General features: G+C 40.1%; 1 protein-coding gene across 5 annotated transcripts in view; it reads right to left on the bottom strand.

The window, feature by feature from the left end:
• Positions 1–18,124, bottom strand: part of RUNX1T1 (RUNX1 partner transcriptional co-repressor 1) — a 114,950-nt gene that overhangs the window by 46,360 nt on the left and 50,466 nt on the right. For all 5 annotated transcript variants that reach the window (XM_087750110.1, XM_087750132.1, XM_087750118.1 and 2 more), the window contains 2 exons: positions 4,921–5,058; positions 946–1,187 (listed from right to left, as the gene is read on the bottom strand). In XM_087750110.1, coding sequence (XP_087606236.1) covers positions 946–1,187; positions 4,921–5,058 — 380 coding nt within the window. The remainder of the gene's footprint in view (positions 1–945; positions 1,188–4,920; positions 5,059–18,124) is intronic.

Raw genomic sequence — 18,124 nt, 5'->3', positions numbered from 1 at the left:
AGTTACACTGCCTACATTAAACTTCCTTTTGACACAGACTTGAGTGAAGGGGTACCCAGTGCTGTCAGGTAGTGTTTTGTGAAGATACAAGCAGAGGACACCTGAGCCCTAGTACTAAACAGTGCTGGCAGTCTTTGCTCCAAATGAAGTCAATGGCAACTGCAGCTGCTCAGAACAGACGTAAATTACAGCACCACAACAGCATTTTTCCTGGCTCATCTAATTACTGCTGAAGGAGATACATGGGGCACAACAATGTCTGGCAGAGAGAGGCTTTACTGGGAATAGAAAGAATCCTGGTCCAGATTCACAACAGTTTTGTTTGTAAAACAGCAGCCCAACTTGACAGATGTAGGCAAGAAAAAGCTGAAATTATCATTCGGCCATATAATCACATAAAGATAACCTTATAAATAAGGTGACCTAAGCAGCAGCAATGCCCTGTCAGGTCCCTCATTGTTGGGTTCAATGAATACTGAGGAAGGGTTTTCTACTGCGTAACCGCAGTCTAAACATATCTTCAGCTCATGCTTTTAACCAGTATTCTGCCACTATAGATATAGGACACTCTCCCCAGCCAACTAAACTAGGCAAGCCAAACCATATTTTACTACATTACATAATTCAAGGTATGTCTACATTAGGGGTGCTGCCAGTATAGAACAAAAACCCTTTCACACCATTACGGCATAATACTATACTGGCAAAAAGAGTCAAGTCTGTATCTGGTTGGGAATAGCTGCCACTCATGGACAGCTAGTCAAGTTACTCGTGTTAGCTCTGGCAGCAAAAGCCAGCACTTCATTCTTGCACGTTTGGTATCCTTAAAGTATGATATATGCAGTGTATGTGGCCCACTCTTTTATATAATAAACATGTCAACCATAAAAGAAGGAAAAGAAGAGAAAAAGATCACAGTTATTATATCATTGGTTTTTTGCTTACCACAAGTCCTAGCACAAGGGTACGCACTCTCTCCCCAATCTCTGGTGAAATGTCATTGCCAAACTGCTGTAAGGTTGTAAGAAATCTCTTCAGTTTGCTGAGTTGCCTAGCTCCACAAGCTGGCGGTAACTGCTGGTTAGCCAGAGAAGAGGAAGAGGAAGAGGATGGCCCATTGCTAAAGCCATTAGGAGGAGATGGAGCTCCATTTAACGCTGTTGGCGAATGGCTAGTGCCATTGGTTACTGAAAGAAAAAGAGAGAAGGGAGGATAAAATAGAAAGAGGGTGGGAGAGAGAGAGAGAAAAAGAAGACAGAGGGGAAAATCCATCAGCTTATGTTTTCTGTGCTTGACCTCAAAATTAATTAAGTTGCACAATCAAAGATAATTAGCCTTTTGACAGAGCGACACTCTGCAGTTTATATCAATTTCCCAGTAGCTGGTACTGAACGGTGTATAGACTGGAAGTAACAGCAGCTGCCTCTCGCACAGCCCCCCCCAAAGTGCTCCTGGACCTGAAAAGCATCATTTGAATACCAGCCTTTTGTCAGAGGATTGGGGGGGGAGAACAGAGACAGAAAGAGCATGAGTGCATGTATGACTGAAGACAAAAAAAATTGCTCTTTGGGGTAGAAAAAAATGTGCAGACATATTTCACGAAGCCTCAGTTTATCTCTGAATATTTTTACTTGTGTTTTGTACACACAACTGACAGCTGTGTTTATAAAACAGGACTTTCACGTTTTAACCTTACACCACCCAATGAGAAGGTTATTTTTGCCAATACAAATTTCCTAGCTGCTAACATACGGAGCACACGAAGTTATCTGTGCAGGTACAAATGGTGCCATGCTCACTGTGGCCTGAAGCCTTGCAGCTAGGGCATGAAGCTAGACTTCCGAAGACTTCTCAGAGACCACGAGCAAATCACTCGGCTTTCCTGTGCCAATACCATATCTCTAAAAAGGATAGGAAAGCATTCCCCTCCTGTTGCAAGGTTGTTGTGAGAATAACTATCTAAAGTACTAAGTGTTCAAAATTTATGGCAACGATATTCATGCAGACATACTGAAGACAACAACAGACAGTTTTTGGCAGCGACATCAGTTTGATTCTTATCCACACTCCAGAAGAGAATCAAACTGAGGACATCCTTTTCCACCCAGGTTACTTGGAACAGCAACAGTCAAACACACTCTGTTGAGGTTGTTTGAGTCTGACTCGCCAAAATGACAGCGAATGTCAAGAAAAAGGACGGCTCCCTAGAAATACGAATGTACCAATGCACTGGCAGCTGTGCTCAGCTGGCCGTTGCCCTGGAGAAATCTGCTGTTTGGGAATTCACTCAGAACCCATCCCAAAAACCATCAAAAGCCAGGAACTTGTCTACAATCAAAAATGCATAGGAATATTACTCTAAATTTCTTCCTATTTAAAAGCATAACCATGGCAAGCTAGCAACTTAAAGAACTTTCTCTGTTTCTTAATGACTGGCCTCTCTGAAGCCAAACCTCCCTTTCTCTTTGTCACTTTCTTAATCAGTCATCTTTATTTTCAGACAGCAAATCCTTTTTGAGGGTGGACATCTATTACTAGATTTAAATCACTACGCTATTACCAGATTTAAATCACTACCACAATACTTTTGAAGCAGCTTTTGTCCTGATGACTGAAGTGCCCTTCTGGAGATACCACAGAAAAAGCTATCTGAATGGTTATCTCGTTTCTGCTTGTGTTTCATCCTAGTTTTTGGTTGCCTATTCTAGCTGCGTGGGCTAGCGAGAACAAGAAGTGGAAAAAGCAGAAATAGAAAGAAGCTGGCTTCAGCAAGTTCAGCTCCACGTGTAGCTCCAAGCCATGCTCTCTGAGCACTGCAGTAGAGTGAGATATCTGAGTAAACAAATACACCGTGATTGCAAGGAACTTGCAGAGCCAAAAGTCATCATACCGTGAACTCAGTAAATGAGGACTGCGAAGAATAAGAACATGTCCTCCTCTAGCCCGACACCACCCAACAACCCAGTCACCGGTAAGGGGCTGCCCTAGGCAGAGGGTCAAGAAAGGCTACGATCAAGAAAGCACAGAACAGCAGAGTTCCTAGGACAGATACGAGGAGGGGAAAGGCAGGTAAAACTTCTCCCACAACAAAAGAAATATAGAAATACTCCCCAAATGCAGCTTCTCTAAAACTTTCTTTTTTTTTTTTTTTTTTTTTTTTTTTTTTAAATAGCCCACCTCATACTAATGATTTTACCTCTTTCTTTATAATGTCTGAATTTGCCAACTGGCAAAGATCTACGTCATTTCTAAAACAAACCCATGTTATTAATAAAACAGCATTTAGCATTTAAAATTTCAAACTAATATAAGTCAAGAGTTTTTAATCATCTAAACCAAAGAAAACAAGCATACTCTTGACCAGAGAACAAGTGTGATCTTCCTGGACTACAGGCATTCCCACTGTAGTAATAATAAATGTAACAGACACTCCAACAGAAGCGACTGTTTACTGAACAAGCTGGAACTGCTAAAGCCAAACAGTGTAAGGGCAATTAAAATCAGATTTTTTTATTTTTTTTTAAAGAATTTTAGTCTTCATATAAACAGCCCCAAAAACCCAGCTATGGTTCATACACCTTCCAAAGTGCTTAACCCAATCAAATAAACAAACATCCAGAAATCTTGTGAGTACACTGAATACTATAAAAGTGATTAAAGAAGAACATTGTCCTATTACTTTTATGATTACCAAAGATTACCCTGAAAAAGCTTTATCTGTAAGAGCCCCATCCTGCAAAAACCTAGAAACAATTTAACTTTAGACTGGAGCAACTCCTAGGATGATTCAGATGCTGGAGTTAAGCAAAACAGACAAATCTTTGCAGGATCAAGGTCACTGGGTTAAATTTGAGTTTACGCGAATAGCTGGCACAAACCCTCCTTGCTGTTTAAATTCGATGTAAATCGTCAGGACAGGGTTCCCTGGGATAAGTAGCACAACGGCCTCCAGCTGGCCTTCCGCATAGAGGTGAATTTTAAATAAGGCATTTAACAGACAGAAAGGGACTAAGCAGACATAGGCAAGACAAATAGAAGATGCAGCCTTCATTCTGTTTGGGCATATGTATTCTACTGTTCTAAAAATGTTTTATTTAAAATGTGAAATGTAAACACATTCTCATGTTTATACTATTACAAGGCAGTATAAAAGACACCAAAAATTTGCAGCTAAATCTTGGTAAGAGAAATGTGGATCATTTCATGGCTGTGAAAAGAATAGTCCAGACAACATGCCAGATTCAAATCTCAGTTACACTGACACGAATGCAGAGTAATTCCATCAAGACTAGTAGAGTTTCTTGTGCGTTTACATCAATAAACTGAGACAGAGATGCAGCCCCAAGTGACCCAAATCAAGTGAAGTGGTCACAGACTAGAAATTTCTAGATAAAACAATAAAAGGCCTTTATTTTTTGTTTTATATCAATATTGACTAGACATTATATAGCACTTAAAACAGAATTCTTCATTCATTCATAAGTGGGATGAAGATAAGTATTTTCTCTATGAATTACCCCCACTTTAAAAACAAAAACAAACAAAACCCCTACGTTTCTATACAAAAGGGAACAGGACCCCTTAAACAATAGAATGGCATAAATGATGAGAAGAAGAATTTTTGTACTTCTCACAGAAGGAGTGATCTGAGCATTAAGTACAAGGGAAACCAGCGCTCACTGTTCTTTGATACTGCAGCCAAGCTGTCAATGAAATAACAACACAACTCTGAGCTGAATGTCTTAATACCTTAAAGATGCGTTAATCTGTTGTGATCTTAGTTTTGCTTTATTATTTTATCGCAGTACAACCAAATGCTGCTCCTGACATGTCATGCAGGTTTCCCTTCACATATTTTGGTTTCTGACACACATAATAGAAAGAATATGGAAGAAAAGGAAGAAAAATAGGTCTAATTACACGTTGTGGGCGTGAATGAACTGGTTCTTGGAGCTCCTTGGGTAGTGGGAGGAGGTGGCATGGTTGGAGGCGTCAGCCTGGATTGTGTCTTCACATCCACAGGTGAGTCTGGCATTGTGGAATGCTTCTCAGTGCGATCTGCAACACACACCACAGGAACACACCGGTTTATTTCCCCAAGCACACCCCCTCTGACAAAAACTTAAAAGCTAATGCAAGAAGTGAGCCATTTCAGCATCTGCCGCAAAAGATTACACCTGATTATCTACTCCAGTGTGCTCTTCCCAAATTATATCATCTAAACCTTACTTAAGAAGGTGTAACACAGATGGTAAGACCTCATTTGTAGCAGTGCTGCATTATCTTTTGTTTTTATTTCTAACATGTACAGATGCTACCTCCCAAGCACTCCTGGAGCTGCAATAATGCCACCTCCCTTCAAGGCTCTCACGTTAACCATGAGGAAAAAACAGAGAAAGAGACAGGAAGGTAGTAAATGCCCTTATGACAGCCCTTCCAGAACTAAAACCTGAAGCTCTTTAGTACAGGTGAGATATTGGCTGGGACATCGGTTGAAGCCAGCTCTCTTCATGGCTCTTCTTTGTAACACCTGCTGCCCTCTCCATCCCTTCTCTTTGTAATCATGGAGAGATACTTATGTTAAATACTGCGCGTCTCCTGTATTACTTTACCACCCTGCCCCTGCATATTCTTACATTCACCAGAAAAATAAACACAACATGCCAACACAGTAAGCCAATCGTCACACATACATACCATTGTTTTTTAAAAAGCATCTAAGTTTGCACCTTCACACATTAAAACAACTTTAATGTTCAAAACCTGTAACATAAATAGAAACATACCTCCACAACAAAACAAAACAAACAAAAGGCAAAAAGAGGCAGAAAAACTAACAGTTCTCTTGCAACTAAAGATGCAAGACATTTGATATAGAAGCTACAGAAGTATCTTCTTTTTCCAACATCTTTTTGGACACCTCTATGTTAAAATTTTAAAAAACCCACCCAAACCCTTATGTTTCATTTATCGAGAATGGGCAAAACATGACAACATTTACCAACTGAAAGCAAAATTAAGGCTTCCTGGCTCATGCCAGGAGTTTAGCGAGCCATCTTGAGTAAAGATGAGTAAGATCAAGTTTAGCTTTTAATGGGCATAAGTTAAATTCTTCCATCCCTTCTTTGGGGGGGTTGGGGTTATTTATTTTATATGCTGTCCTACACAAGTCTTCCTGAGCTCCATTAAACTATTTTGCAAAGCAAGTAAGTGTCACTGCTAATGGGTAAGCATGTAAGTCTGCGGTTTTAACTCACGACAATAGCAAAGTCCGTCACGTTCTACAAATTCTGTCACTCCACGTTGCGACGTGCTTTCTTTGTTCTTACTAACAACATAGAAACTTTAACCAAATATCATATTTAAAATTTGCCCTAAGAGACACTAAGAGAAATTAAATGCAATGCACACATTTAACAAAGAAAGGGTATGTTTAAAAAGAGCCTCAAAACTCTTAATTATCAGAACACTTAATTATCAGAAAGTTTAAAAAAAAAAAAAGACACACACAAAAAAATCCCACAAAAATGAACAACGCATAACAGATACCAGTCTTTAGCTGCCTGAAACTGAGGAATTATGTCCCATAGATGCAGCGTGTCAGGTACGGCCATTATAAAAACCATCTTCACCCTTTGTAGAAGTGCCTACAGACGATGCTTCAGTTCTCAGGGAAAGGGAGTCATTTCATATAGAATTTAGAGACAAGCTTGGAGGGGATGAGCAGTGAAACACCCCCAGAAGAGGAAGAGGGCAATACAGATACAGTATTGTAGGATCTGTAGTGTTGATCTAAGGTTAAGTAAACCTCAGCTGTGTAGGGAACAGTATCCAAAATTATTAGCTTAAATATTAAGGCTGCTACATAGACAGGTGAGGTTTGGTTTGCAAATCAAGCAACAGTAAATTATTACATGCTAGAAAACAAAAGCAAGTTTTTAAATATATTCTATACAAATTTCCTTTCCATATCGCTATACTAAAACAGTTAAATCTATATCTTCAACAAGCCATTCATTTAATATAAAGAACTATGAAAACTCGTCTTGAAATGTTAATTGCTTCCTTAATAGCCGAATTCATCTTGCACTCACCTCAACCAACCTCAGCAACAAGGGAATAAATAGCTTTCAGCTCATGTTGCAACAGAGGGAAAGAGGCACAGCAGTGAGCCCAAGCCCTCCTAAATAAAGGCAAATATTTCTGCCATGCCAAGAAAGGAGAGAGAAAGGGAGGCTTGCCAGAGCTGGTGGGGAGATAACAGTGGGAACTGCTGGTCCATCTGGTTTTCATTCTGCTAACACTCACATTGAACTGTTAAGGAAGGCAGTCCAGGTACACAGATTTGAAGCATGTGGGAGCGCAGACACAGGCACAGAGGAGATGGAGGTGGGTGGAAGAAGGAGTGAGAGAAATCGAACTCCTCTAACAGTCTGCTGCTCGCAGCGAGCAGGCACAGCCTGTATCCTCCAATTCAGCTGTTGATAACTAAAAGCGATCCCGAGCCTGTAACCAACTGCACGGCTCCTGCTCCCCTCCTTTGCTGCATTTCAAAGTTCAGGTTTGATCAGAAACACGCTCAGATTGGAGGGGGGAGGCTTTCCCAAAAAGCTGGCAATGTTTTGTTACTTAAATTGAACACGGTAGTGGGAAATAGTGTGTTGGTTTTGCCCTCCAATTTCAGATTGCCATTCTACTGCGATCCAACTGGTTTTTACTCCCTCGAACAGTGTCTGCCACCCAGTTTGCAGATCGCTGAAATTATCCACAGATCCCTGTACTTCTCCTATAAATCTAATGACATTAGGCTTGATTTTCCTAATTACCTTTCTTTGGACCTCTGAGAGGTGAAAAAACCCACCCTCTACAGGCCACTTACCTTTGCTTAACCTCTCTTTCCCCCTTGCAAAGCCCTAACCCCCGCTCTGCTACTGTATGACTGCAGGGAGACAGATTTATCTCTGGTTGTCCATAAGTTCCCTAGCCCGCCCTTCCGTAAGGAAATATAAGGGTCCTTTCAAGCACACCTCAAAACACTTCTAACCAGGGTACAAGATTATCTTGTCAGAGCAGACACTCTTCGGGGGGGGTGGAAGGGCTTTTGAAGAAGCACAATGCAAAATGCAAAGTTCTTCCACGTGCTTGGATGACACCACGACCGCCCAGGACAACAGCCTCTACATCCCACTTTTCCACCCTCTTTAATAGCAAAACTCCTGCAGGAGCCATTCTGCTCTCACTGCTACTATTAACCTGTTCCTTGCCGCTACAGCTGGTTCCCGAACCTCCGAGGGAGCTATGGGGCTGGGAGCACCCGCCTACAGCGGCTCTGCACCCACCGCTCTCCCACCACCCACCACCCCAGGGAACCTCAGCAGCTCTGTCTTTAAGACATAGATCTCTCAGGGGATGGAGTGGTGATGGAGCACAAAGCAGAGCCGCTGCTGATAAAAGTGTCACCAGTTCTTGTGATCTGAACTCCTAAAGCTTGTAGTGTCTGATACTTCGCCTAGAACTCCAGCTTCTACAAATCATTATTTTTTTTTTTTTTTAGTTTAAAAAAAAAAAAAAAAGGCAAACCTGACAACCAACACTTTTTACTCTAATTGTTGAAAAATAGCCTCATGATATGAAAGCTAAAGGCAAATTGGTATTTAAATCATATTCACGAGCCAAGTTTCCCCTAAACGATATTATTCCATGAGGACTTTTATGTATAGACATTTTTCATACAAACTCTCTGTGGATATTCTGCTATCCGTACATTCAGAGGTGATGAGGGTTTGGGAGGGGAAGAAAGAATCCCTCAAAAGGAAAAATGGTATTTTTTACATGTGAAAACCTGCCTGTGTAAGATTTCGTGTACATTTGCTCCAGTTTTATAATACAGGAGCATATACATTGAAATTTGCCTGAAATTTGGAAGAAGTTTAAGGAAAACCATGTCTTAAAATTGCTTAATTTCTTAAATTCAAAAACATTTTTATGCTTTTGTGTCAAACCAAACTCCTCATTTGCAAAGCTAGTTCTGATTTTTCTTTCTGTTGGGCTCTGACATGTCAAACAATAATCCTGAATTAGCAGGGACACACCAGAAAGTTTCATACAGGCAGTATCCCACAGCATCACACATTTCAGAGCGCAGGCTGTGTATACAGTGAGAGTAACTTCTTTCAGGTGCAAAGATTTCTTCCACCAAATCCCTCTAAGCAGTGACAGACTTGCGCTCCTTAGCCCAGTTCGGATCAAATGGGACTGAAACCAGAGGTCCTCCAAACCGGAGGGAAAAGGGGACATCTGTAATTCATTCTGTAGTGTTCACTGCAATCAATTCAGGATGGAGATAGATGGTGAAATAATGGTCTAGTCCTAATCCATACACACAACCCTCTGGTGCAGTGAGAGACTTAGAATAAATTCAGAAAATATGTTTCAAGTATGCAGAGATCTATTGCATTTGCTTTGGATTATATTTTTTATTTTTAAAAAAACCCAAACATTTTGAAATATACATTCTTGAATCTCTTTTACAGCACAGAGTGAAGAACTGTGATTTTACCACAGAGGTATTTTGCTCCGTTTTAAATTAAAGAATGTTGTAAAACCAACTTTAAATTATGATATTTCTTCTGTGGATTTCTTGGTTCGTGAAACTATACTGTTCTTGTCATTCATTCAGTTTTTATGGTAGGAGTTCTTTTTATCACTATATTTAGCTGTTAGGTGAACACTGATATTTACCGTAAGCACAGCCAGCTTCTGAAGACAAACAGGGTACAGACAAAGTAAAACATGCAGGAGCAGGGGCAGAGAGAGATGTGCATGTATTCAAACCCATTTACTTCCTGTAGTCTAAAAGATTTAGGCCATGTTTAAAACAAGGCGGTCTTTCATATATGGCAACATTTTAGCTCACGTGGCACCCTTCCAAGTCTAACGCATCAAGAAAAGTTGATGTATGGAACAAAATATGGAATATATAAATACTTTACTGATACCATTTCAATAGCCAATTCAATGTCAAGCATTTCTAGGAGTGGTGTGTTTTCAATTTCCTTTTTTAAATGAAAAAAAGTATGGTATAATACGCTGTGGCATTTATTTTACTTTTAGTTAGTGCAAACAGTTCCAGATGTATATTCAGGCATGAAAGATTCTTAAAAGACGCTCTATATTGATTGTACAGTACTTACTACTTCTGTGCCAACATGTTAAAAATAAAAATAAAAACTACCAAATTAAAAGAGCCCATTGTCTTGTTTCCTTTAAACTCACAAGAAAGAATCAACCCTGCATATGACACAAGGGATTAGAACCTGCCTCCACCACCCAAACGATATGAATTGAGACCTAAATCTGTGGGATTTAATACTAATGATGGTTACCTAGATGGCATTTTGATTCTTTTGACAGGGATCGCATGGAATTTGCAAGCAGGTAACTACAGGTTGTGAGTCACAGTAGTGACAAATGGGGAGACAGAAACCCATAAGTCCACCTAAGAGGACAAATTACGTAGCTCTTTCATCCATAATGCTATCATGCTATAGATATATCAGTAAAGAACCTTCCCTCCTTCAGATTTGGCCAAGCCATGCAGCACTGTTACAAGGCAGTGTTTGTGGAGACCCAGAAGTCCTGACTCTCAGACCTGCCACTATGCAGAACAGGACAATATTACAAGGTATCTGCCTTGGTTGAAAATGCACAGTATAAGCCTGATATATATGGTAAAGCCTACCCACCCTGTGCACTGCACACCTGGGGAAACCTGGAAGTCCTAGAATGCAGCCATAAACCACAACATTTGGAGGACACTCAAACAGGCATAACATAGACATAACTTTCTGTCAGCACCAGATGCAGTCACATTATTGGCCAAAAAAAAAACCATCACCCAGCTTCCAGTTACCCAGTGGAGAACTTTTACTCCCTAGGCGATCCGCAGAAGGGCAGTATCAGAAAACAGTTCACAAAACATCACCCCTGCAGGCTTTATCCACCAGGAATGAGAATGTGTGTGGGGCGAGTGACGGACAGGCATAGCAAAGTTTTCAAGATGACGTAACATTTCACTGCCCCGTTAGCACACTGGGTATGAAGCTCACATACTGAAGATGACCTTTTTTAAGAGCAATATCACAACTTTACTGCAGTCTTATCTTGGTTCTCCTCTGCTCAGATAGTTGAACGTTTCATATCACCAGCTATTCTTCAGAATAAATGAAAGCACACTCAGTTTACCCATTTCTTCTCTTTTAATATGCAGGAGCTAGAAGAAATTCTGCATCCTGGGAGTTCACTGAAGTTATCTCAGGCCAAATTATCAGAGCTTTCTTCAGATGTGCTAAAAAAAGCCTTGAGAATAATGCAATCTCTGCTCTATCTCCCAAAAGCTGAAAGGGATTTTTGTGCTACTGCCTCCCGGTTTTGGTAGGAAGAGCTTGTGGATGATGTAAAGTAGGTGAGTGATGGACAATGCTTTGCGTCATGTTCTTCATCCATAACGGTACCTTGACTGGTCCTACCATCATGATAACAAACCGAAAATGCAGAAGCACTCTCTTTCATTTCAGTTCTCTAGGGTGAGAGGTTCTGACTGGCAAAAAAAACATGTCCCACGCTCATGACTTAGCAGCTGAAGGCCAGATAGTTACACGTATTATAAAATAAGCAATGCGTGAGTTCAGTCTCAGAGTTGAGACAAAAATGTTATGGCTTGGCTTTGCTTGGGCATATTATTTTCTCCTGAAAGAAATAAACTTGTCTTACCATATAATTTCATTTAAAAAGAGGAAAAAAATTAGAAAAATAATCTTCTCCCTCTCATTTAACAATCTGACATGTTTTGACAGTTTCAAAACTATCATAAATTCACTTTCAGTTATTTAATAATTAAAAACTGACTCCTGTCAGAATTGCACCTTTTTTTAAACACCCCTTTTCTCCTTCCCCCTTCTTGGCTTTGTAAATTTTACCATGTAAAATTGCTTGAACATACAAAGGACCACATGGAAGAATACATTCTAAATCTAGATCTCCTACCACCATAACGGTTTATGAAATACTTTAGCAAGAACAGACAAGCAAAGTAAGGGCCAAATTGTGGCAGCTGCCCTAAGTTTCTGTAAGTCCCCAGAAGATAAAGTCTACAAGTTCCCTTGTCATGGCTCAATACATACCAGCTGGCTTTTAACGAAGGTGAAGACAGTGCGGATTTATTCTAAATATCCCACCAAGCATCATGAAAATGTCTCTATGTATGTATAACTAATGCAGTTAATAACCTAATAGCCCCACAATCATTATCAAAATACTATTTTCCTGTTTACATTGTTTCCTGGATCTTTTCTACTTAGGGACATGGTTTAGAGGTGGACCTGGCAGTTAGGTTAACGATTGGACTCGATGATCTCAGAGGTCCTTTCCAACCTTAATGATTCTATGATTCTATAATTCTACTTCATTTTGTTGACAAGCTACCGAACTAAGAACTGTGTGTTTTGAGTAGTTGTCTTTCACGTCACAGGAACTATTATTGCTATTTCAAAACCAGCTCACTGAATGTTGAGGCCTGAGTGAAGTGGAGGTGCCCACCACCACCAGCATGAAGAACTCAAGAACAGTCAGAGGAGCCGCTGGCCAAACCCACTCCCTGGCCTCCCCTACAAGCTACAGAGGTGACAACCCCTCCACGTTAACAATCGCTCCCTTTGCTTCTCCTATACTTACAAAGGAAATCACCGGAGGGTTTTGTGGCTTCCCAAAGGCTCCTCAACCAGTAATTCATTTCCTTTCTGTACCATCTGCTCTGGAAGACCTACGCTTGTCATGATTGTATGTTATTTGACAAACTACAGATGAAGTTAGACTGATGTCTATCTAAGAAACTCAAATGCCATTAGCATGGAATTGGTATTGTTTGTATGCTCTTACATACTCAACCACACATAGCATGTGTCCTTCCCACCAGAAATAAGAACATTTTCTCTCCCAATGCCAATTAAAATTTCCAAACTTGCTCTCCAGAAGCATATTTATGTTTTTAATCCAAAGTTTGTACGGTCCTAAATTAACAGTAAATACTTCGTTACACACAGCTAAAAGTCTGAAGCAAAACAAATATGCCTTTATTTTTAATGCACTTACATGAAGTGTAAAGCATAGCTGTACCCATTTTAGAAAAGTCCTAAGAGAGTACTGATACCAGTATTCCATTAGATTTAACTAGAACTTAAGTCTCTAATACAGACTAGGAAAAATAATCTTAAATAACTTATTTAGATTCAGGGCAACTTTAGATATTAAATTACTTTGCCAGCAAAAAAGTTATTACGGCTGTACTTTTAAAAGGCATCGCTTATATTTATAAACATGCCAGAAGTCCTTTAGGCTCAAAAAGAATCGAACATGGGTGTAGGAGGTGATATTTTCCATGGTTATACATCTGAAAAGATGACATAGGTACTACCAAGAAGGTAATGAATATACATCTGGCTTTGCTTGTTCTAAAACTGTGGAATTAGTCACAGACAAGTCAAGATCCTCTAAAGGTGTGCAGTGGTGTTGGCCAGTCTGGGACAGACTGCTCCTCACCTTATGGATCAAGCTCCCAAATCTCCGCTCTATCAGACTGTGCCATTTTACCCATCCAAGGACCCAGTTCCTCCCAGTGATAGGACCCCCTTCCTCTGCAGGCCTGGGGAGCAAGACCTTACCCGTAAGACAGAAAGCACGGGCAGCCAAACTCCCTCTCCAGCAAGTACCCGTCCAGTCCAAGGAAGGCTGCAAATTTCTGCCATCTAACACAGACAGCTAAATCAGCAAGCTAGACTCCCCATATAATCAGTGAAAAGAAGAGTTAGAGACTCTAATTTATTAATTCCTAAGGCTGCTAAGTCACATGGTATAAATATTCCCGTATAGACCTAGGTCCTTTGCCTAGAGGCTTTCAGACTGCTCTAGCAGTACGGGTGGTGTACATGAGAATTGGTGATCCTCACTCGCCAGGCATACTAACTCCTTGGTTTCTATTCAGCCAGCCAAGACAGGTATTAAGCCACCAATGAAAAATATATAATGAAATATATTTCCCCCAGAAACCCTCACCTCAGGTGCTGCCACTGTTACTTATTGCCACTACCAGCAACAGACAAGTGAAACTATAGGCTTTTCCCCATCTCTATATTATATGCTGACCATCTTGCACACAATAGTGCAATTTATTACCCTAATCGGTACTTCAGCATTTGTGGAAATACACACTTTGGAAGACCATCATATCACATCATCAGATGATGTCATTAAAGACATCTTGTGTTTACATGACTGACTCTCTCATGAGTGTGAGAAAATACCCATTTTTAGTTACAAGTCAGCTCCTCCTTGATGCTGCACATCACACTAACTGGCTTTTTATTTTGGGCACTGGATCGCACCTGAATGCAGCAATGGGGAGGTGGGAGGGGAGGAAAGAGAGTCTCTGAAACTTCACACGAAATTCAGACCCTCCATCTCAAATACTTTCTTAGATGAGGTAACATTACTTATTGACAAATAAGCTCACAAGCAAAACAAATGTTACCATTAGCAAAAACAAAAGCATATTTCAAATCAATTGTCTGTCCTAATATATCACATGCATACTTAAATGTTAATATGAAATAATATAAGCCTGTAAATGAAGAGGGAAAGGAAGAAACTTGTGTATGTCATGTAAAACCAGACTAAAAAATGTAAAACCAGATCAAACTTCTGAAGCCAGTGAATTCACCCAAATTCACACTGGCACAGAAATCAGGTTAGCTCACCCGGCAAGAGAGGTGCTGGGTTAGCCTTGCAGACCCCAGCCCCAGAAACGCTCAGGAATATGTGCTTAACTATAGATACTGAAAAATAGCTGTGGGTAAACTAATGAGACCACTCACAGGGAATACAATTACACGCAAGGTTTCTAGACCTTAAAGCATCACAGCAGTCTTAGTCTCGCACAATAAAACTCAAAACTTCCTTCTTTGAAAGTATCTTCCCTTTGTTTTGAATTTTAAATATCAGACTGCAGCAACAACAACAAAATCATACAGCTGAAGCCTGAATTGAAAAAAAATCGGCAAATATTACAGAATCCACAGAAATTATAAGTAAAATATTAAAACAATTTCAGGTCACATAGCATTGCCATGCTTGTTGTACAAAATATGCTTCATTTCATGCCCAGCAGATCCAAATTAAATGTATTCTTTTTCCCCCCCCCAAAAAAAATATGTAAAAAAATGGTTTTTATATTTATAGAACCTCATTTTCATCAAGCCAGCTAAACCCACTACTCCAACACAGCAATTTAATATTGACCTTTGTGGATCAGTAGAGCTTCCATGGCTTACTTCTATATATGTGCATATACGTGTGCATGTGCGTGTATGTGCGTGCGCACTTATACACATATTTAATCAAGTTTTACTTACTTGATTTTGTATATAAAAATACTTCCTGTGATTTTTGATCTTTTTTTTAACATTCTGCTTTAGAAAATTTTAAGAAAGAAATAGTCTTCAATTACACTGAAGGGAGTGTTAAATGGAGGGGAAACTGCAGGGCAAGAAGTCAGACACCAGAGAGAAACCACTCACTGCTACAAGTGCAAGAGAAATATTGACAAAGTAAAGAAGTCTGATGCATTTGAACTCTGAACGTTCAACCCTTGGTAATATAGTAAGCTTTCTTGTGCATACTACACTTCTGAAAAGCAGATTTAACTCTCTCTGTGCTATGGAAACACCCTACATTTGGCTTTGGGTCTACTTGGATACATATACTTTGCGTTGTTGAGAAGCGGATTAACCAGAAGAGGAACCATTTTTTAACGAGAAAGGGAAGAATATTCAACAGAAGGAAGGAAACTCTGTGGCGGGGCAGAGGGTGGTTGAAGGGGCAGCAGGGCAGCCTCTTTCCATGGGGGGGCAACAGCCCCAGGATGCATCTTCAGCGTTGGCTTGAGCATGGGATAAAAGGGTACGCGGCAAGAAACACGGGCCGGCTGGGAGCACGCCTTGGCGAACAGGCGCTGGAAATTTTGACAGGTGGCTGCTGACCGCTAGAGGGAGCCGATATTGTGCAGCCGCGCAGGGAAAAACTGCCTTTCCCTGAGGAAAATTCAAAATAAATGGCAAGGTACTCAGAAAGTCAACGGGAGGTGCTTTAAGAAAAGTTCTTTCCCGTATCAAAAGTTAACCTCAGCCATGCAATATGGGAAGGAAAGCTTATGATACTGTGTATGTATACGTCAGTATGTACTATTCAATTTCCACAGTACCAAACATAATATTTAAGTATCTCTCTCTAAGTTTTGGCTATAAAGATTTCTTCCTCAAAAGAATAACTGGGCAGTACTGGCTGCAACAGAAGACCAGTTTCAGTGCCTCCTACTGTCACCTACCTACCCCAGTCAAACAAGTCAGATGTTTCCCCCTCTCCTTTAGCTTATACCTCCCCTCCCTCACCCCACCCTGTTTTGGAGATGGCTGTCTATATGAAATACTCAAAAAGCAAAATTGCAGCAGGCAGCACATCAGACAGCGGCATGCCTGAAATCGCACACTACATCCAGTCACAGGAACCCAGATCGTGCTCACACAACTGTAGCCATACAATGATATGCGAATTTTAAAATACCCCACCAAAATTTAACACCATTTCTTTTTTGCACCAAAACACAAAGAACCAAACAAAACCTGAGATTTTCTTCATACCTATAATGAGTCAAAGAGATCAAATGGCAAGCAGGGCAGAAATAAAAGAAAAAAATACTAGGGCAGCTCACATAGATCTTTATAAACATCCTTCTGGCGTCACATATATAGTAAGAAAGCGAAATACCAATGGCAGAGACAATTCAAAAGCATAGAGAGATACTGACTGCACTGGGATCTCCTGTGAGGACATGTTTCTTTATGGTCTTCACTTGGAATAGAAGATGTAAAACACATCAGTAGTTGTCCGGTAGGCTTTAAACTGCTTGGGATATGAAGAAACAAAGAAATGCTGAATTGCAACAACTATCCAAGGCGAATTCTGGAACTATGAAAGGAAAATTTTAAAAAGGGGGGAAATTGGAGTACCTGGATGAAATGATAAACAGTTAACAAGAATAATTGTCCCCAAATGACTTCCTATCCATTATCTTTTTTATAATTATTCCAACAGAGCAAGTAGCTTCAGTAACTGTGCATACAAATGACCTATTAGAAACTTAACAGGTCATTTCCAAAGGTGATTATGAGCTCTGACTTAGAAAGCTACTCGGTTTTGCACATAATTCTGTTCAATGCCAACAATCTGCACAAAATTAAGATAAAATGTGTTTCCACAAGACTAAGTGGAAATAAACTTCAGAAACTAAACCAACTGTTTCAGAAGGTATGAGGTGGTGAACACGGATGAATCAAATGCAATCATTTTCATAACTGAAATGTTAGAAAATTTGCTTTTGCCTGTGCTCTGGTGTCAGGAGAATGAAAAGAAGTCAGTAATTATATGTTCGAGCTCTTACAATGCCACATGCTGTAATTAAATGATGACGAGCGTAACAGCAAAAAGTCTAAGGTTAGATAGAAGGGATAAAGAGCACAGTAGGTTATCAGAGTGGACATCTGCTATAGATCAACAGTATGGACAGCAGAAATGTGTGAGTAGATGAAGATACCTCAACCAACTCTTTAAAAGAGTTCTTGCAACAAGAGGATGCTCTTCATCGTAACGGTCCTAATTGGCCTTGTTTCTTAATGGGTAGCTGCTTGTGCTTTCGCTATTAAGTAAACACGCAATAGGTTTTGTATTAGAAAATATTAGAAAATTATTCAGAATCACCATTTAAGGAGGGCAATAAAGGACAGGAGCGTAGATGTGCAGCTTCCTCAGTTGCTGAGGTTGTTAAGAAACAGTAGGAGACACAGAAACAGATCCTGGCACTCCCACTGTGAATGGCTTGGGCACGTTGTAAAGAAGTTAACTGAGCAAAACCAGAATCGGTTCACTTAAAATGTGCAGGGGAAAAAGGTAAGAGCAAGCATACCAAGCTACATTAACCAGAGGAAACAAAAGAAATACCGGCTTTCATTCATATCAA

The sequence above is a fragment of the Nipponia nippon genome, unplaced genomic scaffold, assembly GCF_047370975.1.
Source record: "Nipponia nippon isolate SJK-2023a ecotype South Korea unplaced genomic scaffold, ASM4737097v1 scaffold_1, whole genome shotgun sequence".
NCBI lineage: Eukaryota > Metazoa > Chordata > Aves > Pelecaniformes > Threskiornithidae > Nipponia > Nipponia nippon.
This window is presented reverse-complemented; position numbering and strand designations above follow the sequence as displayed.